Source organism: Podarcis raffonei, chromosome 2 (genome assembly GCF_027172205.1).
Source record: "Podarcis raffonei isolate rPodRaf1 chromosome 2, rPodRaf1.pri, whole genome shotgun sequence".
In the NCBI taxonomy this organism is placed as follows: Eukaryota; Metazoa; Chordata; class Lepidosauria; order Squamata; family Lacertidae; genus Podarcis; species Podarcis raffonei.
This window is the reverse complement of record NC_070603.1, coordinates 41,606,236-41,633,547: the sequence shown is the minus strand read 5'-3', so window position 1 is coordinate 41,633,547 and position 27,312 is coordinate 41,606,236. Positions and strand designations below refer to the sequence as shown.

Sequence of the window (27,312 nt, the reverse complement as noted above, 5' to 3'; positions counted from 1 at the left end):
TTTGCTCATCCCTAGATTGTACTCATTTCTCATACTGGGCACGTCTGATGTCTGGGCTTGAGGGAGATGTGGGTGAATGCATAAATAGGCATGTGGAGAAGGTAAAGCAACAGCAGTAAGTTTGGGCCGAATCTGGTGGGGCATGGAGACACCTTTACACTCCCAGGTAACCATCGCCTTCTGATCAGATGAGTTTGCGTCCAAAGGGAATAAACTTCCCTTGCACCTCAGTGTGCTTGCGCAGCACCACACCTGGACTGGGAAAGGCAAGAGATGGTTTCAGTTTCCTGGGCTGTTTAATCTCTTAATTCTTATGCATTGTTCACACCACTCCTTCTCCTCTGCTGCCTGGACACACATGCACCCCCCCCCTTCATCCCCAGACAGCAGATGGAATGTCAGCGTCTCAGGCAGGCAGTCACTTTGATCTAGTTCACTTCCATGCATTTGTAAAATATTGTAGACTTCTTTTTCCAAGGTGCTTGGTCCAAGGTGCTTGGCCTCTGGTTATGGTCCATTAGGGTCACTAAGCAAATGGATGAAAAATAAATAATAAATCATTTGAGGCCCTATTTGGTACTTAACAGAACCAGCCAAACAGGACTTCCCTTTGTTTCACAAACCACCAGTAGGAACCTAGCAATTCCCACTGCCTTCCCAGCAATCGTCATTTTTATTTATTTTTTGGGAAGGAGCAGGGGCGAGGAGTGAGTCTGGGGGTTCCTATCCCAAAAGGTGATATCACCATCCTACCACCTTTAGCCATCCTTGGAAAAATCCTTCTTTCATGGAGACTCTGGTTAGTCATCCTCTTTGTTGAAAGGCACTTTGGCAGCAGTACGTGGAAAAATAAAAAAATATGTTTTCAAAAGATCTTTTTTAAAAAAGTATTCCACATAGAAACCCAAAACTCCTGAGGATAGAGCTGAAGAGGGAGAGGAAACATATGCTGTTCTAATAGCTAGCCTTCCAAACATTAATATGGTGAAACCATATTTCTGAGCTTTGGGGGGAGTTTTCTGGGGTGGCAGTTCGTTCATGGCGAATCCTGGGTGTAACTGCATCCATATGTAGTGCATGGGTATCTTTGTGATAAAGGGAAGTTGTGCGGAAATGTGCCCTGCCAGGGTGGCCATAAAACTGGATAGAGGGGGAAATGAATTAAATCTTGCAAAGGAGGAAAGTGACTGGATGGGTCACACCCTTCACAAAAAGCAGAGATTAAACCTCGTAAATCTTCAATATTAAACTCAGATGTAACAGGTAAACCCCATAAGCTTTCTAGCTCCACTTCAAAAGTAAGATTTTAATAATAATAATAATGACAAACTTTGCACCAGAGAGGGGTTGAAACTAGAATGACCTGGTCTAGGCTTAGATACTTTCAAAGAATGAAGGACCATATCAAACATATTTGTTCAGGGCCTGTGGACATCTGGAGAGGATGGGAAGGTGAACGAGGGGAACTCTCAGTGAATTTATTGAATTTTCCTCTGTTCCCAAGTCTTTGACGTATTGTGAGTAAGAAAGCAACTCCTAGCATTTGTGGGGAGAGATTGTCTTGCAGTCAAACCTCTGGGCAGTTGCAATTAGGTATTGTCGGTCCAAGCAATAATTCCTAAAGAACGTAAAAGGTTTTGCTACATGTCTGGGAATTTCACAGTGAGCAAGATTTCTTGGTTTGTGTGTGTGGCGCTGCATCCATGTTACAACATTTAGGTGCTGTTAAGAGCCCTCAAATAACGTGTTTATAAATGCGTAACTTGTAACGTTGCGGAGGAAATACAAGAGGTTTGTGCCTCCTCCCTGATTGTGACCCTTGCCAGTTTCTCAGCTGCCTGAAGTGCTGCAATGCCACCTGGTGGCTGGTTAACAGAGCCTTGGCCCCGCACTCAAAGGATATGCATCTATCCTCAACACTGCATTTAAAAGCCCTGTAAGAACGGGAGGTTGAGAAGGCAATGGCAACCAAACTGCTACAGGGTAGTAGGTAAGGATTTGGTGGATTCTGTTTTCTATTCTTTATTGATGCAGTCCTTTCTCTGGAGACGTATTTCCAGCACCACAGGTGTTCCTGGCTTAAATAGGCCGTATCCTAGCTCTGCTCATTGCTCAGCTTATTGTCCAGCTATTTCCCAGAAGGCTTGGGCTGTGTAAATTGGCCATGCATGAAGGTTTTTTTCCTGTTGTCATTTTTAAATTTCCAAGAAAGATGACTCCTGGCTGACTTGGCCTTCTCTTCTCTAAACAAGAGTTTAAAAGAAGAGTTTACAAACACCAAGTCTGCTGCTTATTTTAATTGCACAGTAAGGGCCGTGAGCCGATGGCAGCCTGGGGACCCCTGCCCTCTTCTGCTCATATACTCCCAATGGTGCATGCCTGAGATATTTTTAGCGAGGAGCTGGACACACGCCACACCGTGTCAGAAACTAGTGTCATCGGGGGCCCAGGCAGCAGCAAGCTCAATGTGAAAGCTGTGACTCATTTTATTTTGTTCTCCCCCTCAGGGGGTACATTGCTAGAGCACAGCAGGCTTGCAGAGCTGCTTACGGGGCACCTGCTGCTTGCTTCATCCACTTGCCCCCAGTTACCAATCCCAATCCTTTTGCCCATCGCATTTTTCCTGGTGCCAGGGCTCAGTCTAATCCACTTTGCTTGTGCTGATTTGACTGGGAGGGGGGCTTTGTAGCTCACAGCACAAGCTCAGCCATGAATGGAACAGAGATGCTGCCCCTGGTGGAATTTTCCCTCCTTCCCTGCTGAGAGAGGTTACCAACCCTGTTAACCAGCTGGCTTGTCAGTTCTTTCCTTTAACCGAATGCTGACTTGTTCTCTTTCTACTCTGGCAGGCTGTGGAAGGATGTGCCAGCAGCTGTAGGATTGTCTGTGTTACTCTCGCAGGGGGACAGAAGGCTAAATCCAGCATAATTCAGGATAGGTTGTCCTCATTTTAACTGAAGCCAGAGCCCCCCTCCCACCACACTTTAAAGTTTAGCAGTAAACTACTGCTTCCAAGCATAGCCAGGCTGCCTTGTATCATTGTGTGCAGTACAGCTTGGCTGGTAGAGAATTGGAGTGGGCCTGTGGTTGTGGGGCTAAGAAACAGGCATATCATTGTTGCTGAATGTTGCTTGTAATTTTTCTATGTGGACTAGTCGGACAGGTCTCTATGAATATAGGAAGCTGACTTACACAGTCAGGTTTTCAGGCAGGATTCTTTTCCTTCTGCACCTGGAGATGCCAGGATCGGACCTTTGTGTCTTGGGTTTGCAATCAGCAGTGCCACATTGGGACTGCAAGGTGAAGCAGGGAGGTTGCATTACAGTGCAGCATATGCTTTTTAAAAAAGCAGTTAGTTGATGGCAGCATCTTGAGATATAATCCAAGTATAATTAAAAATATTCAGTGCCTTACATTACCACAGTTTGAGACTAGGGTTGATGTATTTCAAACAGTGAAAATCCGGACAGAAAAGTTGTTGAGTTTCAGGGTTTTTTGGCCCAAAGTTGTTGAACTTCTTGGGCAAAATCACTATTTTAATGGAAAAGCAGCAACGTGGGGTGCCATACGTCCTGATTTTCCGAATTTCCACCTGGACGCTGCTGCCAACTGCGGTATTCTGGATATGCCTGGGAAAATCTGGACATATGGCAGCCCTATTTGAGACAAGTGATCTCCAAGCAAAAAAAAAAGACAATGCCAAAATGTTCATAAATTGATCTGTCAACCAATATTTTTTTTTTTGGGGGGGGGTATTTGCAACACTCTTGGGTGTCTGGGAAGTATTTATAGTGGTCAGATTCATATAAGGTTTGCTGATATTTGCTAGAGCAGGTAGGGTCCCAGATGTAAGAAGAAGCCATTTAAAATTATAGTGACTCCTCTTGGTGCTAAATAGTGAAGTGATGGAAATGAAACTGATTGGATTATACTCAGCTTCTCGATGAAGCAATTTCACTCACAAAGGAAACAATAAAGAGGAATGTCAAACTCAAATGGATTAGAAGGCCAACTTCACCACCCACCACATACAGATACCAGACTCGCTTAAAAAGAAACAAACCCAAAAATGCAGTTCCACCTGAATTTGATACCAAATCATTATGTGGAAGAAATAAAAAGTGTTTGCCTCTGAACTTTCTCAGTGTATTTCCTTCACTGCAGAGCAACCTGAACAAGTCCCAACATATCTAGGATTAAGGAGTAAGACTTCCAAGCTTACAGGAAGGCTTGAACCCCAGCACCTTGCTTTTCAGAAGTTAACCCTTGGCTCCCTCATCCTCCCCCCAACCCATCCATCCAATCAAAGTATTTTCCCCATTCCAGTCCATTTGAGTTTGGCACTCCAGAGTTAATTAATAGCCATTATCCCTTTTATTCCAGACCAGAACCATAATTTCCTCCACCCGCCCCTCCCTACTGAATACTAGGAAACTGCCAGCTCCCACACTAAGTAGACTCCGGTGCATCTCATTTTCCTATACCTGCTATCCAGGTTGTTAATGGTGGGGCAGGTGGAGTTTGTTGGTATGGCATACGAATTCCTAATGACCCTATTCACACAATGCCCTGTCCTTCTGATCCTGACAATCCAAGATATGGGGATTTTGAGAGTCAGCCTAGGGGAAGAGTATAATTGTGGAGTCTGCAGGAATTGTTTTCCTCCTGGAAGATCAAATATGCTTGAGTTTGGAACTTCTAGTATTTTAACTTTTGTATGCTTTAAAGTATGGTCGTGATTTTTTCACATCTTTATTGTTTTATCTTTTTGCAAACCACTTGAGGATGTATGAATTTTATGGAATAAATAAAATAACATAAAGAAACACAACCTTGTAAAAAAGAACACCAAAGATCCAAATCAGTTTAGCTTCACTGGGTTTTAAATTGAACCTCCTATATATACCCCTTGCTCTCTTTATTTTCAACAACTTGAAGCACTCCAGCCAACAATCACCCTATTCCCACATATCAAGCAATGCTCTGCTTTCCAAAATGATTTAAGATCTTCCCCCTTGTCACATCATTTACTGTGGGTGTGACTCTTCTCAGTTGTCTAATCTGGCAGAGGAAGAATTCTCAAACAGCCACTTCCCTTTTCAGCAGTACTTAGCCTACTTAGGATGGAGCTGAACAGTCGCCAGCTTCAATTTTCGCATCAAAATTGTGCTTTTGACAGCATAGGAACTTTACAGATTGATTGCCCACTTTGTCTGTGTGAAAGAAAAATTGTTCTCAAAACAAGGGGAGTTGCTTTAGCCCAAGAGAGGTGAAGCCCATGGATAAGCCTGGAGGAACTATGCAACCCCAGCTGAAAGTGAGTCTTAAAACGGACCATCCTGGGAAGCTGCTCAGTGCCACAGCAAGACTTGGAGGGGGCACACCAGAAGAAGTTGCTTAGTTTGTGGGGAGCCAGCTCTAGGTCAGTCCTTTTGGAGACTTACATGAACACTGCTCAGGTCTTTCAGCTGAGTTTCCTCAACCTTTGTATTAGTATCCATTTAGGATAAAGGTTCTGTAGCCTATAAGGAAATTTAATAAAAGTAATTGGTGCGCAGCATATATCATATTTATTTTAAGCAAAGCTGTGAATGGTTTCTACCCAGCATTACTAACACCGAATATTGAGATTTTAGGTTGGGGCTGTTTTTCTCACCATGAAAATCTTGTGGATTTGAGATGATTTGGTTAGTCTAACAGCATCTACGCTTGTGATTTGATTCACCCATCTGTAAACTTTTCGCCGGGTCACCCGATTGCCTTTTCATTTCTGTATACTATCACAAGTACTTCTGGGAAGGCAGAGCATTTTTTAAAAGACCCTTACTGGCTGCTACTGGAGATAAGGCAGTAGACTGGTAGTCTATTCATCCTCCCCAGTGTGACAAATCTTGCATGCTTATGAGCTAGGAGCATTGGGTTAAAAGGTAGGGACTCTGCTCTGTGGGGATGCATTGCAGCGAGATTCTTTTCACAGGCTAGCCCCAGTACATGCCAGAAAACCAAACAGTGTGGCAAAGTTCTTGGTGGGTTTTAATTCCCTTCCCCCCAACCTTTTGCTCAAAATGAAAGGGGTGCCTTTTGTTACCATGGCCACCTTTCATGACTTCAGCCAAACAAGACCCTGACTTCCTTCACATTTTATTTATTTTTTTAAAGTTCTCATTGAGCCTCAAATCCCTAGGTAAGGGAAACATGGAAACGGTTACCATCATACTTAGACTTGGAATGTGGGACACTAGCACAGACCACAGAGGTCAAGATGCCCAGCATGAAAAGAAGGGAGAGTTGGACAGGGAGAGACTTGTCTCCACAGGCAGAAGAGAGCTGGATACATTATTCCCAAATGCCAATTTGCTTAGGGCAGGCACATATGTAGTCACAGGAAAGAGTGATGAAGGGTTAAGCAAAGAATGGAACAAAGTAGTTAACCAAACTGAAAGCGACTTATTACAATCAGGAAAAATGGGATGGCTCCTCTCTTTCTCTCTAATGCACATTTCGGTCACAACTCCAGAAAAAATAGGCAGGATCAAATGAAATCTGAATGCAATACAAGTAAGGGCAACTCTTCTCTTAAAACTAAACCCATGACCATCTATCGAGGACAAACAGACCAGTTACTTCAATGACAGACAGATACTGATAGTCCCCCACTGCCCCTTCAATGAACTTCCAGTTTGGGAACAGACTCTGCAGTACAGACAACTCCTCTCATCTGCAGATTATATACATACGGTCTACCCATTTGAAAATACTGGATGAATACTCGATCCCATTTAAAATATATATATAATGGGTCATTTTCCAAAGAGAAGGAATTGTAAGGGAATCTACTACATATCACACTTTTTCTAGGTAACATAATGCAGCTGGGCAGTTACATCCCCAGCATTCCTCTATCAAATCAGTTACCCCATAAAGGACATTAAGAACATTTCTATCATGTAACTTACAAGTCTGTCACTTACAGCAATATGACGTCCTTCATGCATATTTCTGGATTGCTCTTGGTTAACCACTGCTGTTCAAGCAACATTTGCTTTGTCCTTGATAGGAGAATTGAGGTGTTAAATTGATTGTCCCTGTTCTTGGCTTTCTGTTCCCAGCTGTCCAGATCCACATCCTGAAAGCAGATAAGGCTGGAGAATGGTGGAAGTTCACAGTCAACATCATCTCAGTGTACAAGCAAGGGACAAACCGGATACGGCGCGGTGACCAGTTCCTTTGGATACGCTCCAAGGACATTGCCTGCAAGTGCCCGAAAATCAAACCCATGAAGAAATACTTGTTGCTGGGCCACGACGAGGATTCCCCTGACCAGAACGGCATCGTGGCAGACAAAAGCAGCCTTGTTATACAGTGGAGGGACACATGGGCTAGGCGACTGAGGAAGTTCCAGCAACGGGAAAAGAAGGGGAAGTGCAAGAAAGCCTAGGGGGAGAGAACTGGAGATGGGAAGAGAGACTGAACATACTGCTTTGCGTAGGACTTGAAGCAGACGCGAATGGGATTAGGGTCACTGGCAAGAAGCTCACTTTGCATTATGTGTGACGGGGTGGGGGGCAAAGGAGGGGCTAATAACTTCTGTGAGACATGCCAATTATGTACCTCACAATACAGAAAAACCACAAAATGTAGTGAGAAGTGACAAGTTTAGAGAAGGACAGCCATGCAAGACCCTACTCACCATAGTAACAAATGTTAGGCCAGTTACTAGTTCCCATCATCCCCTTTGACTTTCCTTCTCTCTTTATTTCTGTCTAATCAGAAGAATGACCAACTGCCTTAAGTTCTCTAACATCAACTAGTCTTAAAGTCTAGGCACAGAAAGGACTCAACCTGTCACTGAAGCAAATATAAAGAGAGATGTTGAAGTTGCACAGAAATTGCCCTTTGAATACATCTCCTCCAAAGGAGATTAAATCACGTTCTTATTGGTTGGAAAGATTGAGCATATGGATCATGGCTTGAAACCAATTTCTGGGGCTACAATCAAATGAACAGCAAACTAGCAGCCTGAGTAGCTCATCCATTATCTGTCATGCAGCATTTAATGGACTGGGTCACCTTTTTATAAGAATCTAATGAAAGTTCACAGAGATATAAGCTACTTACCCTGCATACAAGGCAGTCAGTAGAGGGGTATGTTTTCTTGAAAATGCAGCCCCAGACTAAGGTCTTATTGCCTGACTTTAAAAGGCACTCTGCTAAGGAAAGAAAGCTGACAGCTATGAAGCATCGATGGAGCAATTGAAATAATAATTACTTAATAGCAATATCTGAAAACATGACCACCACCGATCTAATGGGTAATCTAAAGAATTAGTCAAATATAAATGACTCGTTTTTTTAGGAGTTGTCCTTGCACTGCTGCTTTTGTGAATATAGCCCTACCCTGAGACCACTGGATTATTATTATTATTTTTAAATGCATTCACTAGGAAATGAAATAAACTCTGTCTATAATTTTAAGTAGTAATAACTTCTTGAGACACCCACTAGACTATCAATACTCATCTCAAAAGCAAAAGTTAGCACTGATAGATTCAAACTGACTCTACACACACACACACACAAACAAAGCTACCACTTTTGTGCCTCTCCACAGCAATGGTTATTAATCTCTCAGTGTAAGATCCATTCAGTGCTTCCTCTTTTACCAGGAGGGTTGCTGAGCTGCAGACAATCCTATGTGCTGGCTCTGTCTGCAAGGAATGAATTGACAAAGATGTGTACCATATCTGCTCCAGGGAAGACCAAGTGGGAAAAGACACAAAAGAACAAAAGTGTTACTAATGCTTACATGGAGCAAGGAGTGTCACTTCGGACAAGGAAACTCATGTTTGTAAGAACCCAAAATGTAGCTTTAATTAACGTATGTTTTGCAGCCAATAACATACCTAGAATAAAGGAAATGCCCTCTCAAACACTCCCACAGCAGCTCTCTACGCTTTCCTTCCCCTAACCTCCATTTGAAGGAGATTTTTGTTCCACTCATGCAAATCTCCCATCAGCCCTAACTTGCAAACTAGGACTGTCTAGGCAGGCGGTTCACGCGTGAGCTCAGGGACGCCTGCTCTGCAAAATACAAACTTCCCCAAGATGTTTCCTATTAGGAAATATGGAAACATCCTTTTAATGACATTTTCCAGTGGTTTTGCCTTGTTTTATAGCAATTGACAATATTTATATAATGACATAAACTACCATAAAACAAACTGTAGCACAAATAGGTGTAAAGTGGCCAGATGCCGGGGAAGCCGAGAATAGGGGAACAGGAGTTAGGATCCCTGGCTGAAGGCAAGGGGTGGGAACGAAGTGCTCTGACTCAACTGCTCGGCACACTGTTGAGAGTTTCTGGGCTCCCACTTCTGTATATGAACCTAGTTGCTGAAAAAGAAATATGCAGAACATTCTCACAGCTGAGGTACATTTATCAGTGTTGTTCATACTGACTCTCATTTTAGATTCAGAGGGAATTAGTTTACCTACTAAAATAGAAGACAAAAAAGAGCCAAGCCAACAACTGAAACAAAAAGTGCTTGTTGCCATGTCCTGTTTCAGCCACACACTGCCCTGATCTACTCATACTGTGAAATTAGGTAGCATAATATAGATAGTGGGGTTCTGTATTTTAGAGTGACGCCCTCCATAAAATACTCCCTGTACATATAAAAGTAGCACAGCAGGAAGAGCTAGAACCATCCTGACATGCTAGTTTGTTTCCTTTTTTTTTTTAACTTGCAGGGAATTTTGCATGCCAGGCAGCATTCAAAATGGTTATTTTCTCACCCACGAGTAGTACAATCCATTTTATCACCTCCAGATTCTACCCCCTAATCCTGCTGCATGACAGAACCAAAGTAAGTAACTCCGGAAAAGCTGCATCTTATTAGGTCATTGGTTTTCGAACTTCCTATCTTCAGGATACCTGTTCTACACTGATTTGTCCAATGAGGAACTGTGCACTCTGTTGTTGTGCAATAACCGCCATGATCGCTGGGCCTACCTGAGAGACGCTCCCCAGAGCCCACGCAGCATTCTACTCAGTCTGTGCAATGCGAGCGAAGAGGACCTGCTTCTCAACAGGAGAAACCCTGAATAAACTTCTAAGGAACTCTAGGATTCCTAGGACCACAGTTTGAAAACCACTGCTCAAAACTCTTCAAATGCCATCAGCTTTCTTGTGTTAGCAACATGTTGAAGTGTACTGTATTGAAAGAGCAGTCTGTAAAATCTTAGCACTGATATAGACTCTGAATACAGGCCCATGAGTGATAAACATCAGTGGTGAGGTAGGTACTCCTGTATGGAACATTCATTTTTTAAGTAGTAATTGGGTTTAAAGCTGAACTGAAACCCTCTGTTGTTTAGCTTCACTTTTGCTACTGTTGAATTTTTTTTTAAATTCATGCTTTCAAACGCCCCTCTCAAAATTTCATCTATTTTTCATATAGAACCTAGACACTAAAGAAAACAGAGAGCCCTTCAAAAAGCCTGGCTTTTATTTTAAAATCAATGGAACGCAGGGAGGAGGGGAGGGGCTTATGTCTGAGTTCTCATTAGTGTTCCAGCATTGAACAAAAACAATTTGATTTTCATATAACTAGTCTGAGAAAAGATTTATCCTGAAAATCAAAGCTCCTAAAAATCCATCTCAGCTTGATGAGTGCACCCTTCTCCTTGACACAAACCTCTCCATACTCACTTTCCATATGAAATTCTCTGGCTACAATACAGATCTTGGTGTGATGTTGTTTCCCCTTGACAGTTCTGTTCTGCATCTTAACTACACAGCAGCACATACATATTCCTGTGAGCATTCACGAGCCAGTTCTATGTTTGGTTTTGGGAATTAGTACTGATAACCACTAAATGATTCCTCAAAACAATGTTTACAAGCAGATACCCTCACCGTGTGCCCAATCCCCTATAGGACAGCTGGAAAATGGCCTGCGCTTCCATAGTGGACACCAATATCCTAGAAAGCTGTAAAGGGGGATGGAGACACCAAGATAGCAAAAGGCAGATGAAGGGAGGGGCGCTTATAGAGAAAACCAAGAATGCTGACTGTATAGTACAAAATGTAAAATAGGCTAGAACTCAGAAACTGTATATTAACCAGAAATGTAATATTTTAGATTACTTTATCCTCATCCCAAATTAGTAAGAAGAGCCTTTTCCTTGTCATCTATATTGGCAGGCTTAAGGGTTTGTTTTGCACATCCCACATTTATAGAATATACCTATCTAGGTGTACTGCAATGGGCATATAGGAGAGTCAGAGAGAACTTTCAGCTTCCATCAGTAAACTATGAAATAAAAGGAGTTATATTTGGGGGGGGTTGGCTTACATTCTAGAACCCCTCTCTCTTTTTCTCTAAAACAGAAATACAGCAACAAGCCTCTGCATACTTGGGGCTACTTATTTGGTGGCGCTTCAAATCTTCCTACACCATCAAATGTGCTTAGGAGGTAGTATATGGTCAGGATTGTCTCTTACATTTAGGGTTGTCCTTTTTATTCGGAGGCTAACACTCAGTTACGCAACCTTTCATAACAGAGAAGGTCAATAATCCTTTCCTGTTGGTTTCACAGCCAAAATTTAAGGGACTAGAACTCGGCAAGAGCAGCCCAGCAAAGGTGGTGGTTTAGGAAGCAGAATGGCAAGCCGTAGTCTCCTAAAGAACTAATTTTTTTTGGCAGTTGAGAAAATAAGTAAAACTACCACCAAATTTAGTATTTAAATGAATCTCAAAAGAAGGAAGTCGATGCCTTGCACCTGCTCTAGGAGTGCCACACAGCAGACTACATTCAAGGTCTTCTTGAGAAACATTCCAAGCTCTACACTGACAGGGTAAAAGGGCAACACAAACCATTCTGAGAAGCAGCTGAAATGCCAAAACAATCACCACTCATGAGTAGCATTGAACAATGGCTTCCTCCCCATTTTATGTTTTGTTTTAGCTGGTTCATTGTATGCTCATTCCCTTGATCATCTTACCTTTTCCCTATTACACAGGAAAAAAAATCAGATGTGTTTTGATTATTCCTGTTAATATCATGAATTGTAAATGTTGTTTAGTTATGACTATTACATATAGTTTTGGGGCAATGTTTCTTTACAATGCATACTAATATATTATGGTTATATATATGAATATATTTAATGACATGTGGGAAAAAAGTTGTGGATTTTCTTATTCCCCCTCCCTCCGTTTTCTTTTATTTGTTAGATGGGCTGACAACTGAACCAGGAGCAGCATGTAACTGTGCAGGATCCATTTGATAGGACTAAATCCAGACATCTGTCAAATAAACTCTTGTAAACTTCTACTCACCTTATGCCAGTCTCTTCTGTTGAAACAGGATGAACAAGTTGTGCTAATTGCCATCAACTTAGCTTTGAAAGGGGATTAGGCAAATTCATGGATGATATAAGGCTATCGAATGCTGCTAATCGGGATAGCTGATCCTGATTAACTCCAGGATCAGAGGCAGTCTACCTCTAAATACCAGAGCTGTGGGAAACAAGTGAGAGTTAATTATTGTGCTCATATTCTGTTGTAGGCGCCTCTTAAGCATCTGACTGGTCACGGTGAAAATCAAGATGCTGGACAGGATGGGCCTTTGGTATGATCCGAAGGACACTTACATACTTAGCAGTGTGATTCTGGGAGCTTCGGGGAATACAATATCTTCCACTGAAAATAAGCAAATATTTCTTACAACTGTTCCCTCTAAGGTTTCGAAAAGTAATGAAAAACAGCAACAATACTAGATCAGAAGTGGAGAATCAAGCAAGCACAACAACATAAGCTGTTTTTATGTGTACTGAATTTTGCTTCTGCTGTAACTACGGCCTTTGTGAAGTTCTGAAGCAACTGCATTTTTCTTTCACCTTCAAAACACCCTTCATGTTGAGAAAGCCAATTATTCTGCATATATTTGAACCAAGGAAGGAAGTACACCAGACACCAGCCTTCCCAAGCAGAAATAATTGGGTATTGTTACTCATTATCACAGATAATAAGTATGTTCTACTCTTGTAAGTTTGGTCCCACTGGGAAGCTTGGAAATACTGCTAGGTTTTTCCAGTGGCAACACCAACCTGCAACTGTTGTTGCTCCATGGATTAATTAGAGTGAGAACTTACCTTGACTAAGTCCTTTACTACCAAGGAACCATGAGCAACTCCTCTCCAAAATCTGAAGTTAGGGATAGGCTTCCTGCTCAAAAGATGACACTTCCATGCACCATTTTAGAAATGAAACACTAGATTTCCATACCAGCTCTTCTGGAAGCCATGGGGGAGTACCAGCCACACCACAGGTAATGGAAGAAGCACCCAACTCTGGTGATGTCTCTTGCTCTTCCCTCCATTTAATCAGTACCACACAGTTCAACCAACTTGGGTTCCAATACAGATCTGGCTGAATGCATCTCTTTCTAGAAAAGCTGCTTTACTTACTTTTTGGCTTTCATTTCTTTATTACAACTTAGAAAGGGGGATCGGGGGCGGGGGAACCATCTATGGAAAAGACAACTTTCAGCCAGCCCCAGGTTCAAAAGATAACCTCCAGTAATAAGTAACACAAAATGTTTGAATGATCTTCAGTGGAAAGTGGTGCTGTTACTTTCCAGAAGAACGCAAACAGAATCCATAGTTTTGCTGACCATGTCTCACCAGAGTCTGCCATGTTTATGCGATCACTGCATGACTGTGCATGATAATTCTCCTTTGCATTCTTTGCTTGCTCTGTGATAAGAGCGTTGCAAGCAGAAAGTCCAAGGTTCAACCCCTAACCTCTCCAGGTAGGACTGACAATGTCCCCTGCCTGGAGAGCTGCTGCCAATACTGAACCAGATAGACCAATGGATTGACTCAGTAGAAGGCAGCTTCCCATGTTCCCACGTTGTTTTTGGCTATTGTAAGGGAACATCCATATGGTGAGCAGCTCTAGAACCAACCACCTCTATGGAGTCTTTAACAAAAGGGCTAATGATTGCACATGCACCCATCTCCTTCCAGTGGATATCTTTTTGATCTAGGATTTCTCATCTTTGCAGTATACCACCCATTCCCAACAGTAGATTAGAGGTTCACTATTTACTGTAGCATGGCCAAAACAACATGCTCTGGAGACTGAAGTATTGATTATAAAAGGATTTGCACAGCTGCTTCCTGCATTGTCTTGGATGTGGGCACACACATCCTAATGCAGCTTTCTTTAAAAATCTACTGTTCTCATAGAACCATTTCCCAAAATTCATGCAGTCAACAAATATCAGAGCTTAGGTGGGTTGACAGCCAGAGGCAGTCTTTAAAGTTCTTTAGATTTCAAACTTCCCTGACCCACAGGAAAACAAAACAAAGAAAAGAAAAGAAAAGAAGGGCAGAAAATGAAATAATGATGTGCCCAAAGAGTAATACAGAAATTAAGTGTTTTATTCCGTCTTGTTATTGTAGTAAATTGATCAATCAAGTTGGCACATATGTAGCAAAATAATGATTTCTAGAGGTAAGCAAACATTAAATAGCGACTTTTTGTATTGCTACTCTCAACTATTTTAATTTCTCATCTAAAATATAGATTTTGGAGCTTCAGGTAATCATGTTTCTTCCCTGCTATTAATGTAGTTAGGAGGAAAACTACACAGCACAGCATAATGTGTTAGTGTTTGCATTTTAGGATAGAAATATCATCTGATCTTCCAAACAATACCAATTTGCTCCTGTCTATATAAATGTAACAGCAGTAACTGTTCTGTCTCAAGCCAAAGATTATCCAGGATTTATGTGCATCTGAAAGGTTTGTGCAAATATCCATGTGCAACAGAACATGGATCAGAGCAGCAGTTTGCCTGAACACCACCAGATCCACTGCCCTGACATTCAAAACCAAGATGTATTAATTTCAGCTTCAAAGATAATGTTAGAATGAAAACTCCAATATCTTAGCTTGGCATTCTAGAGATTAACTGTAGATCCCACCTAGCAGAGACAGGTGGAACTGGAATTAATTGCATTTATGCTTTGATGTTTGTTAGGAGATTCGGCTCCTACCAGTAACATTCTCAAAAATATCAACTCCTACTGGATAGAGATTTTTGCAAAATGAATTTCTCCACCAGCCGTGCTTCTGCCAGTGCACTGAGAACGAGTCAAATACAGCCAAGTCCACAGAAAGTGTCAGTAATGAGATCGAATTTTCCTTGCCTCAGAGTGCAATGGCTCCAAAGTAATAGCTCCGTTGGTTATTTTGTGGGCCACACAGCAACGACGACTATCGCAATCAGCAGTAGTACGATCACCACCATCATCCCTGAAAGGAATCAAAACAAAACCTAATTATCTCTGTAATTATTATAAATCTCAAATACAAAATTAATGTTTCTAGAAGAACAACTTCACATCATAAAACAGTTCTTCCCATGTAGAAAAAAGCTTCTTCCCATGTAGCTGACGTAATACAAGAAGGGGCATTTGTGGATTCTGCACAAGTGCCGCTCACTCAGCCCTAGTTTGAAATGGGAACAAAGCTCATCTCCACTAATGAAGGCAATATGATTGTAAATTACATTAGAAGCTTAAAAGAGATTTGCACATGAAAAATGCCATATGGACATTTTCAGTAATTAGCAAAACACAAATGAGTTCTGGAACTTAACTTCTGATCTCAAATAACTCGATCATCTGAGACACTACTATTCTCATCCCACCTCCCTGATGGCTAATTTTACAAAGAGATGCTGTTTAATCAAGAAGGTAGGCGGTTCGAACCCATCCAGGGATGGCTGTGGGCAGGGTGTCTGCGTTGCAGGGGCTTGCACTAGATTACCCTCAAGGTCCCTTCCAACTCTATAGCTCTATGACCCCAACAAGGCTACTTTTATGTTTAGCTGGTGTTCCGGTCCAATTGGGAAGTCTTAGCTTTAAAAGAAAACTAAAAATATTTGGAGATGTGATGGCCATTTTGTATGCCATCCTTCACTATCCTTGTGCCCTCCAGATGTTTTGGACTACAACTCCCATCAGCACCAGGCAGCACAGCCAGATGAGACTGGGGCTGATGAAAGTTGTAATCCAAAACATCTGGACTGCATCAGGATAGTGAAGGCTGTCCTGTGCCATATGTAACTTGGTTCTTTATTGCACTACTTATGTTGAAAGATAGGATGTACATTTCTCTGCGACGTAGCTAAAGGCACAGTCTTTGCACAAGAGGAGGAAAACAATGAATATTTATACTTCAGTTTTCTGCTATGTTTCTCTGTGCTTTTTAAAAATCCGTTACATTTTCATTGCTAGATTCTATGCGTTAATTTAAAATCAGTAGTCAAAAGATACAAGATTCTTAGAGAATGAAAGCAGATCAAGATCATAGATAGAAATTTGTGATACATAATATTTCTAGGGAAACTCCCTCAAATAGCATGAGAGGTAGAATTGTTAAAATATAAGAGGAAGATGAAAAGGAAGGGGGGGCTGAGATTGAAATCTGGAGGGAAAGCCAGACTAGTATAGCTGGATGGAAAAGAACAAATTTGAGATCTATGCCTCAAAAAAGGGAAGTAGTTACTTTCATGATGACTGAAATTAGGCCTCCAAAGAAAATATGCAAAATCGTGCATGGCAAATGTAAACAGAAATGTACCCCTGAAATGAGTCACTCGGGTCTGTTTTACTCACTCACATACATTACAGAAGGACTGCACAATGATGGGCACTGTCTCCTGCCTTACAGGGCTTCCAAGTGCCAGAGTCTTGCCAAGTTAGTGAGCAGTTCTCTTGGTGCTTTTTCAACACCTTGGGAATGGGTGATAAAGATGCCCAGGCAAGTTGCTCTTGCTATGCAAAATGTCACCAGTTTTTGAGAGCGAAGATTGGCTGCAACCAGAGAACTGCCGTTCCATGTTATTCTTTTTCATTTTCCTGTTGAAGCTCCAATTAATTAACAGTGTCCAGACATCAGAGAACAAACTGTAAGACACAGAGAGCCAATATGGCCCTGCAGATGTTTTGGAGCTCCCAGCAGCCCCCAGCCACAACAGCTCATGGTCAGGGATGATGGAGTTGCAGTCTAAAACATCTGGAAAGCACCAGCTTAGCAACACTGAACTAGAAGATGAATGCATAAATCTAACCGAAACCAGTCTGCTGTTGCTGTTAAAGAGACACTTCCCCCATGCACTCACCCTTTCCCTTTCTGACATTTTCCTGTTGGGTAAGTGATCACTTTTGCAGTCACTTAAGTCAATATTCCACACCCTCAAGGTAGCTTATTTGTAAATACCCTCACCTGCCTCTCTAGGGAATTGGTCTTGTATTACTTTGTGGCAGCCCGGCTCTTTCACCTGAGTAATGTGTCAGTGTAAACATTTCAAGTGTATATGTGGCCTCCTGCACCAAGGAAACTGACCCGTTATTACTTTTGACCTCATTTTTAAATGTTACAGCTTGGGAAACAATGTTAACTCTTTAGTCCGCTTTTGTTATCAAGAGCAGGCTTAGGTGAGTGGTTGCTGAAGACTCAGAAAGTCACATCCAATGGTGAGGGTCTGTATGTAAGCTTATTGGATTGGCTGTTAGCCCAATTCCCAAATCTCAAGGAAGGGAACAGGCTTTTCCTTCTTCAATTATCTCCAAAAGACCCCAGGTTAAAATTTACTGCAGAAACCAGTCGTATTCAAACCATAGCTGTCAACGTTTCCCTTTTTTTAAGGGAAATTTCCTTATTCCAAATAGGATTCCTCACAAGAAAAGGGAAAAGTTGACAGCTTTGATTCAAACCAGTCAACATTCTCTTCCACATTTCCCTTTACAATTCCCACTAGGCTTATGTGACAGAGGTTCCAAGTAGGTCACTTACACTGTACACACCAGGCACTGAGGCTGAGAAATAGCAACCAACAAAAACTATCCAGGAAGTCTGAGAAAATGTATAATTTCCTAGGCTTCCTAGAACAAGTTTGGCACCAAACAGAGAGTCAAATCTGTGATAAAAGAAACACATCCCTTTGCACCATTCAATTTCAGAAGTTGGAAGTTGAAAAGATGTGATTACTGGTATATAAATGGTAAATGTGATGCACAGATGGCCAATAGCCCAAGACATGATGATAACATACTGGGGGGAAAAATTCATTTTTTAAAAAGGCAGGTTTAATGGAACTGCTTGATTACTGGCCAAATTATGGAAACCTAGTAGCAATATTTCGTTAAAGGATCCATACCACAAGAACTAAATAAAATAGTAAATGCTCATTTATAAGCCACATGTTTTTAATGTAAATATCTGGATTGTTCTGGAAAGTAGCACTGTTACAAAATCCCACCTAGCATAAAGGGCTTTGTCAAAATTAACACACCATGCAAGGCATAAGTGAAGTTAATGTTTCTCCAGATTTAAAAGTTGGAAGATAAAAACTATTTGTGTAAGCTACCGATACATTTTCTGTGTCTCCTGTGGATGCCAGCGGGAACTAAAAATGAAATTTGCAACACAGTTGTCAACTAACAAGCGCCGAGTCAGAGACAGACGCTCTTGCTACAATTCTGCCTGCCATTAGCTAAACAAAGGCAGGTGTTGTGCAACACTGTTTTTTAATTAATTTCTCTTTTTGGCAATTTTATGTTTCTGAACCATATAAAATTATAATGTGGGGTTTCAATTAATGCTGGGCCTGAGCACCTCCAAAAAAATCTCAAGAACCTATATGACAGGTAGGTAAAGGACCCCTGGACAGTTGACTATGGGGTGCGGCGCTCATCTCACTTCAGGCCAAGGGAGCTGGTGTTTGTCCACAGACAGCTTTCCGGGTCATGTGGCCAGCATTACTAAACCGCTTCTGGCACAACGGAACACCATGATGGAAGCCAGAGCACATGGAAACGCCATTTACCTCCCCGCCACAGCAGTACCTATTTATTTACTTGCACTGGTGTGCTTTCGAACTGCGAGGTTGGCAGCAGCTGGGACAAAGCAAGGGGAGCTCACCCTGTTGTGTGTATTCGAACCACTGACCTTCTGATCAGCAAGCCCAAGAGGCTCAGTGGTTTAGACCACAGCGCCACCCACTCCCTAACCTGTATGAATTACCAGTTCTGGTCTAATTTCTAGTGTCACATAAGTGCAATATGTTGCTCAGGTCTGAAGTGCAATTTGTCTTCCATTTTTATCCATATTTTTAAATGATTTAAAATGCTTTAAGTGATTTATAATACTTTGATAAAATAGATGCAGTTTCCAACTCAGGCTGTATTGTAAACAACAGTTCTAAATCAACTCCTGTGCACATTTTAAAACTCTCATTCTTCTAGGCACTGTAGACATCCCAAGGGCAAGACAGAGTCTGCCCAGAAGGATTACAACCTGCACCTTTGATTTAATAACATCTTCCTCCAAGGCCACCATCAACTTTATTGTATGACCCGTTGACCCCAACAGCTCCTCCAAGATCAAACAAGGCAAGCTGCATCCTTTAATCATGGAAACACCTGAGATTGTTTTATGCATTTATTTATTATCACCATTCCAGTATGAAAGATTAAAAATGATTAAAGCTATAATCACTCTACAGGAATGCCAATCAGAAATAAATGTGTGCTGATACAACAGTTTCAAAATCTTCACAGCCCAATCCAACAGTTGGTAAGAAACACTCTTTTCTTTTTCACTGAGACTGGCTGGCAAAGCAATGAGAAGAAGAGAAAATAAAAAGCAGAAGTCCATGAGAATTCCTGCATGTCAAACTCAGTCAGAAAAAGTGTGTAGTGAGTTTTCAGTCCAAAATGTTTATTGTCTCTATGATGAAATAATCCCTAGAGTTTATGGTCCCAAACCACATGCATAACCCAACTGAATGAGAGGAAATGAGATAAGTGTTTCCCCTCATCTATCATTGTTAGACCTCCATTTCTGGTTCCATCATATATATATATATAATCTGTTGCTACTTTTCTAAAAGAGAAATCAATGCCAGATAATATGCATCGCTATTTCCAAGTGGAATTTCAAAGACGGCCTATTTTCTTTCCAGAAAGAAGAGTTGCTTCAAACCCTCTATTTAGAGCAAACCTTTCCAATCAGAGGATTGCTTGCTTTGAGCATATTTTGAAACATTTCCATTTCATGTAGCAGTCCAGTCAAAAGATATTAGTTTGTCTCTCTATGGTATTTCCAATCATACCTCTACCCTTACAAACACTCAGGTGGGTTCATAACGACTACTTGATAGAGCCCTGTTAGCTTGAAAATAAAATGAAACTAAACAGAGACAACAGACATGATTCAGTGACAAACATATAAATAAAAAGCATAAGCAAAAAAGTTACTCACAGGATACAAACTGCCTCTGTATAGCGTTGTGGGGAAAGAGTAATTTCAAATGCCTATAGCCCACAGTCTGCAGCTCCAAAAACACAAGGAGCTCCCACTGCTGGCTATGAAATGGGGGAAGCTGTGAGCAAATAAGGATATTAGTTGACCAAAAGTGTAATCTCAGAGCCTCTGTCTACAATATTTGAGAATTCTTGGAGAACACTCCTTGTGGACTCGAGATAAGCAAATGTTGTTTCCATCTTCAAAAGATTCCAGCTAAACATCAGGAAGAGTCTCTTGGAAGGTGGTGAACTCTCCTTCCTTGGAGGTTTTTAAGCAGAGGTTGAATGGCCATCAGTCATGGATGCTTTAGTTGAGATTCCTGCATTGCAAGGGGTTGGACTAGAGGATCCTCAGGGATCCCTTCCAACTCTACAATTCTAAGACAATCTCATTTCCTCCTTGGCCACCCCTCACAGAGGAATGAAGAGGAGGAAGTGTGTCTTTTGACAGTGATAGCAGACAAAGGGCTGCAGCAACAGGAAGCACATGAAGGCCTGATGGCTCGCCTGCTCATTTGCTCAGCCAGGTTCCCTGCCTGGGCTTTCCTCAGCTTCTTGCTTGTGCATGTGAACGAGCTAACAAGCAAGCAGGTGGGTGGTGGCAGTGACAGGGGAGCAGGGAAAGACCACTTGGGCCACTCAGCTGCCTGCTCGTTTGCTCACTGCGACAATTTTCTCACTCATTCCACCTGCTCTCATTGTGCTGCAGTTCACATGGCCGCCAAGAGGCAAACTGCTGCAGCATGATTACCTTTTTCTTACAAAAATGTTCTATAGTAAGATAAGACAATAACTAAAGAGATGCACAGTTTGGTTACCTCCCTGCCCTCAGTAATGCAGAAACATGCTGAGATAGCAGCCACGAAGCACTGAGATGCAAGGGCTGCTTGTATTAACTAGCACCCTGACACTGGGACTGTAACATGATTTTGCCGTCATGGAAGCCCTTTCCTGAGCCACAACAATTGCTCAAATTGGAACAGTGAGTACCTCCAGTTGTGAGTTCAGCAACAGCCACTTGAGCATGTTCTCAACCAAGCTACTGCAACCTGGTCTCTATTCCCCCCCACACCAACAAAAAAACCAACCACCCACAAATGTAGCATAAGCTGTGGGTTAAACCACAGAGTCTAGGGCTTGCCGATCAGAAGGTCAGCAGTTCGAATCCCCATGATGGGGTGACCTCCCGTTGTTCGGTCCCAGCTCCTACCAACCTAGTGGTTCGAAAGCATGCCAAAGTGCAAGTAGATAAATAGGTACCGCTCTGGCGGGAAGGTAAACGGTGTTTCTGTGCGCTGCTCTGGTTCGCCAGAAGCAGCTTAGTCATGCTGGCCACATGACCCGGAAGCTGTACGCTGGCTCCCTCTGCCAGTAAAGCGAGATGAGCGTCGCAACCTCAGAGTTGTCTGTGACTGGATCTAACGGTCAGGGGTCCCTTTACCTTTTACAGAATAGACATTTTCTCTAGAATTATTGTCGTCTTCGTGCACAACATACGAGCAGGCAAGTAGACATTCCAGCAAAAGAAAAAGTGAGCCCTGACTCAGGCGACTACATCAGCACAACAAAAAGAAAGGATAATTTGGGAGAAATACACTGGCTGGGTTTTTTCCATGTTAATGCAAAAAAGGTCTATACCCAAATAGAAGGGTATATTGAAAATATTAGATCCTTATGGGCCTTGTGGTCCCTGGAATACTTCTGCATTCTTGATCATAGTATGACAATGAAAGTGATTTCTCTTTAATGCATTCAGTTATTGGAAGACTAAAAATATCCCCTAGGCCTGGTATTGCTCTGTTCTCTTTTACCAAGACACATCTTCATCCTAATATGTTGCATTTCAAAGACAGCAATAAACATTTCAGTATGGGTTACCCAGTCCCCAGGCTCATATTCTCTATTTCCATCATAGCCCTGTTATCACAAATGAAAAACTCTTAGCTCCACTGCCATCATAAATCAGTTTTTAAGAAATTAAGCATGAAAAATTCCAGCTACATAATTTTTCATCTTGAAGAGAACAAACCTATGAAGCAAACAGATTTTTGTGTGATGGATTAATGCACACATCCCATGGGAAATGCAGATATTAAATAATATATTAAAAATTCCACTAACACACACACTTTGAGTTTATGCTCTGCCTGATATTCACTCTTCAAGACAGAAGCTAAGGTATTATATAAAGCAAGAAAACACAAGTGCATCATCTAATCTTCAGTATTTATATTCCTAAATCCTCAAGCAACTCGAGCCATCCTATAGCTAGGAGGATATACATTTCTTTTCCAGTCCTGCGACTATTGGTGAACCCTTGTCCATCAGTTCCAACACAAGCCTAATGCAAGAGAGGCAAGAGACTCCAGCATCTCTGACTGAATACTTGGCAATGAGAATCAAACAGACTGGGATGTGAGATTTTGCTGAAGTATCCAAACTGATTTGTTTCATGCAGCATTCCTTCACTTTTCATTTCATCAGGGCTGAAAGAATGCACAGATCATGCCAACTTGGCTTCAAGAGCCATAGAGCTCAATCTAGCCAATATGAGCTCGCACCTTATCTTTATTAAGTTTTAATTGCATCAGACATTGCTGGCATGTTGTCCTCATACCATAAAACAAAAAATGGGGTCCCTCTGTCACCCCTTCCCAGCTCACATCACGAGTATGATCTCACACCTCTCTGACTCATTTTACAGGTAGATGACTTAAGACCAAATATATCCTACTCTGTGTCGCACCCCTGCAGCCCTACTGGAGAACCACCAATACATGCCTAACTTTCTAAAGTGAAGCCCCATTAGCACCTTTTGCTTTGCTTGTCTTCAAGGCTCATTGCTGAAACTTTGGCGGTAGCACCACAAGCCTCCTGTGACCTGTTACTAGATCATCAATCCATGTTAAGGAATCACCGATCTATAAACTGGGTAACAATGCAATTTAGAGACATCTGGGACTCCAAGAACACACCACAATTTTATTAGAAAAAAGGGATACAAATGATACACTCAGCCGCAGTTGCTTGCGTCATTCCTTTAAGCTTGCAAATTTGATCACAGTTGCCTAACAGCTTGTAACAGCTGTTACAAGTCTACTGCCAGAATTGCTCCATGCTCATGTTGCACACCTGAATGGAGTGTCTCGAAATAATTCACCTTAAATTGGTTTCCAGAATACCTAAGTAACTCAAACCAGTGCTAGTTCTGTATATTATGATGTGGCCCAGGGTGCACCATCCTGTAACGTTCCTGGAAACTGGGATGATTTTTAAGCATTTAAGTTCTATGTAAAGTTTTCAGACATCGTGATTATGTGCAGTCTAATAAATCTGCTGAAGATATTAACACTTCTTTGGCTGTTTTTCGCATGAAAATGCAGGAATTATTTTACCATTTGACGGCAAATACAATGCTTCTAACCATGATTCTAAACTTAAATGAACAGCACAAACCTAAAGCACAGAATTGTACAATAGTTATGGAGTAGCTTATATTTGGTTTGCCTGTAAAATGAGTCCTGTGGGTATGTGTATCTCCTACATACACAGGTAGGCATTTTTACATGCAGTGAGTTGGACTTTCGTGAGACATGATCAATTACCACCTAAAGGTCACTCAGCTTGCTGGTAACTCTCCACAGAGGTTATGCAGATGTTTAAAAAGTTAAACAAGAGTATCTCCCAGTTAATTTCCCCCAAGAGAAAACCCTGATGTACTTATTCATACTCTTCCTGCAAATCCATCAGCCTTAGAACATGGCGAACATTTTCCCCCAGATCAGTGAATAGTTATTAACATGTTGTCTCTTGAAATTCACTATAAGGCCCATTACTGCACTTAAATGAAGGGTGTTTTTCAAGCTCTCTTTCTCACTTAACCTACCAGTAAACATGGGAAACCATTAGTTCAAGCTGCCACAATTAACTCTCAGCTTTCCCTTCAAAGGCTTGGAGAGTCTGAAGCTACTTATCATGCAAACAGCCTAGGAGCCTCTTTCTCCTTGTGAGGCAACAGGAGGGGAAAACTACTGAGTTAAGTAGATTATTGGGGAAGGAGTCACACTCAGCTGCCCTATGAGATGATTAGACCCTGGGAAATGCAGACTCCAAATCTCCTGCTCCTGACAGTGAACATTCATCAACTGCATTTGGATAATCTGCTATCAAGAACCTTTACAGAAGCTTCCAATACTCTTCTACCAATGGTATGGCAGGTGGAAAGGAACACACTTATTTGTGCAAAAGAAAGCTTCACCGCTAGCTGCTGCAAAAACAGCTTTTTCAAAAATGCAGATGCATCTCTGGCTAAATCACTCTGATAGATCATGCTCACTAAAGACACACATACATGCCCTGGCAAGAATGGGTGCTTAGAGAAAACTCTGTGGCTGTCTTGACACCAAGTTACACTGTCTGATTTTCCCAGTTCTTTCCTCCTTATAATTCAGTCTTGAACATTATCAGCCACAAACTGGAGCCCAAATATTCTCCTCCCTTTCCTGATTTTGTAATTTTCAACAGTCCTCAGTAGCTTTGGTTATCAAATTCAGTTAAGAGAGAAAATAAGGGAAGAGTGTTGCCCCTTTCCTCTCAGCCTACTTCCTTCCTTACACACACTTTTCTCTTTGGTGTGTTAAGCGTGCATGAGAATTACCTGTGGCTGAATAACTAATGAGTCTCTTTATAGGTTTACATGCACAGAAGGAAGCTTGAAGCATAGCATGATGTGAAAATAGCCCACTACTCATGTGCTATTCAGCAGAAACTGTTTTACAGGAAGAGTTCAACAAAATGAAAGGAGATTATCCATGAGAAAGTAGATAGGAACAGAAAGTGCTCAGATAAAGTTACTGAGAGGAAACCTAAACAACCAACCCTAAGCTACTTCCTCAGTCCTTTGGTGCAAACTGCTAAGGACAAGCGCTGCAGGAGTCCAAAAAGGGAGCCTTGCCTGATCAACAACAAAAGATAAGCAAAAGGCTTCCACAAGTAGATCATATAATTGTTATAAAACAGCCACAAGAGTTCAAACTGATTATTTAAACTTGCAATTGAACTTTCCATACCTCATTCATTCATGAACATTCACTCGTGGGTTATCCCCTTTTTGCAGATATAGAGAAAGAAGGCCAAGAGGTGGTGACTTGCCGAAGGGCTTCCGGTGTCCAACATTTAATCCACTGAACCACCTTGTTCAGTGATGTTGAAAGAGCTAGTTTATGAGGGGAAGGGATTTAAACACAGTGAGATGTAAGCAACCAAACCCTAAAGTAGGAAGCTGCTATTACTCGTACAATTTAAGCAAAGCCAATCTCAGTTCTGCATTGAAAAATCCTTAAAGAAGGATTTGCTCTGCTCTGCAGTAACTGAGGACAGAAAGGTGCTCATATGGATTCAACAAGAATGGATAGAAGAAAATATGTAGAACATGTATGTATTAAAACTTTGAAAAACATTAGAAGTAGTAGTAGTAGTAGTAGTAGTAGTAGTAGTAATGAACCCCAAGGTCCCAAGTCATACTCCAATACCTATAAAGCAGCCTCTCTCAACCCTCAACTACAACTGCCATCATTCCTGATCACTGGTCCTGCTAGCTAGGAATGATGGGAGTTGTAGTCCAACAACATCTGGGGACCCAAGGTTGAGGGAGGCTGCTATAAAGTATAAGGGATTTTGTTTTGGGCACTCACCCTTAGTTTTAACTAGGGTTGCCTCAGTTAATCAGGAGTCTGACTGTTTCTCTCCCCAAAAGAACTTTAACTGCAACTCATTCCAAATGCAACTCATTGTGGAAACTGCATGGCAGCAAATTAAACCTATGAATTCACCTCATAAACCAGAATCCAAAATGACTGTACGTTAATTCGAATCTCTGCCTAATCCTGTTGTTTTCTCCCTGCCCTACAAATGGCAATAAGTTCTAGAAAATGTTAATCCATGTGCAAATATTTTTCTCTTTTCTGTGTGCACAAGTATCAGCAGAGAGAATGAAGGGCTACAGCAACTCAGCTTGAGAGTAAACTTAGAAACTCCAACCCCCGATGTTCTATTTTTAATATTGCTATGAAAGAACAAAATTTCTCAATACGAACGCCTCCACTAAATGCCTCCCTCTCTTTGGAAAAAGAAATATACAGAGTAGGAAACTCTCCTTAAGATCCAAACACGTGGAATACTTTAATGTGGCATGTGTTTATTGAGATACCTGTGACTTAGCCATGCAGGGCTTCGTAAATAACCACCATGAATTGTTCTTAAAAAGCAAGCATGTAACCAGTGGAATTTTTAAATATGCAGGTAGTGTCTCATACCTCATCATACAAGTAAAGTATTGCATAAGCTAAGCTTCCAGGCATGTTCACACAGAGCATATTACACAAATCAAATTCTTAAGATAATTCAATTATGAGTGATAACCCCCCCCCCCGCCCCAGCACCAGGAAGGTCTTAAGGTAAAGGTAAAGGTACCCCTGCCCGTACGGGCCAGTCTTGACAGACTCTAGGGTTGTGCGCTCATCTCACTCTATAGGCCGGGAGCCAGCGCTGTCCGCAGACACTTCCGGGTCACGTGGCCAGCGTGACAAGCTGCATCTGGCGAACCAGAGCAGCGCACGGAAACGCCGTTTACCTTCCCGCTAGTAAGCGGTCCCTATTTATCTACTTGCACCCGGGGGTGCTTTCGAACTGCTAGGTTGGCAGGCGCTGGGACCGAGCGACCCAGGAAGGTCTTACCTTCCAATAAGAGTTGCAGCAGCTAATACTGAGTGTAAGTGAAAAAAAGCACCCATGGCCACTAGGGACATTTCTAGGTTAGGTATCTGATCTTCTAAGTGAGTATGAATGGAAGGAAGCACTGCATCTTCAGTCTTGTCTGCCTTCTGCTTAAAGTCTATTCCACCTTATCTAACCACAAGAGCTTT

At 41.8% G+C, this 27,312-nt stretch overlaps 2 protein-coding genes across 9 annotated transcripts in view; one reads left to right on the top strand and one right to left on the bottom strand.

The window, feature by feature from the left end:
* NTN1 (netrin 1) overlaps positions 1 to 8,475 on the top strand; it is a 129,161-nt gene extending 120,686 nt beyond the window's left edge. For all 6 annotated transcript variants that reach the window (XM_053376169.1, XM_053376170.1, XM_053376173.1 and 3 more), the window contains one exon: positions 7,110 to 8,475. In XM_053376169.1, the coding sequence (XP_053232144.1) occupies positions 7,110 to 7,438 (329 nt within the window). In that variant the 3' untranslated portion in view covers positions 7,439 to 8,475. The remainder of the gene's footprint in view (positions 1 to 7,109) is intronic.
* STX8 (syntaxin 8) overlaps positions 1 to 27,312 on the bottom strand; it is a 114,844-nt gene that overhangs the window by 27,221 nt on the left and 60,311 nt on the right. The window contains exon 8 of one of the 3 annotated variants that reach the window (XM_053376175.1): positions 14,435 to 15,329. The exons of the other annotated variants lie outside the window; for them this stretch is intronic. Within the exon in view, the coding sequence (XP_053232150.1) occupies positions 15,262 to 15,329 (68 nt within the window). The 3' untranslated portion in view covers positions 14,435 to 15,261. Of the gene's footprint in view, positions 1 to 14,434; positions 15,330 to 27,312 lie in introns of those variants that run through there. 3 annotated transcript variants of the gene reach the window in all.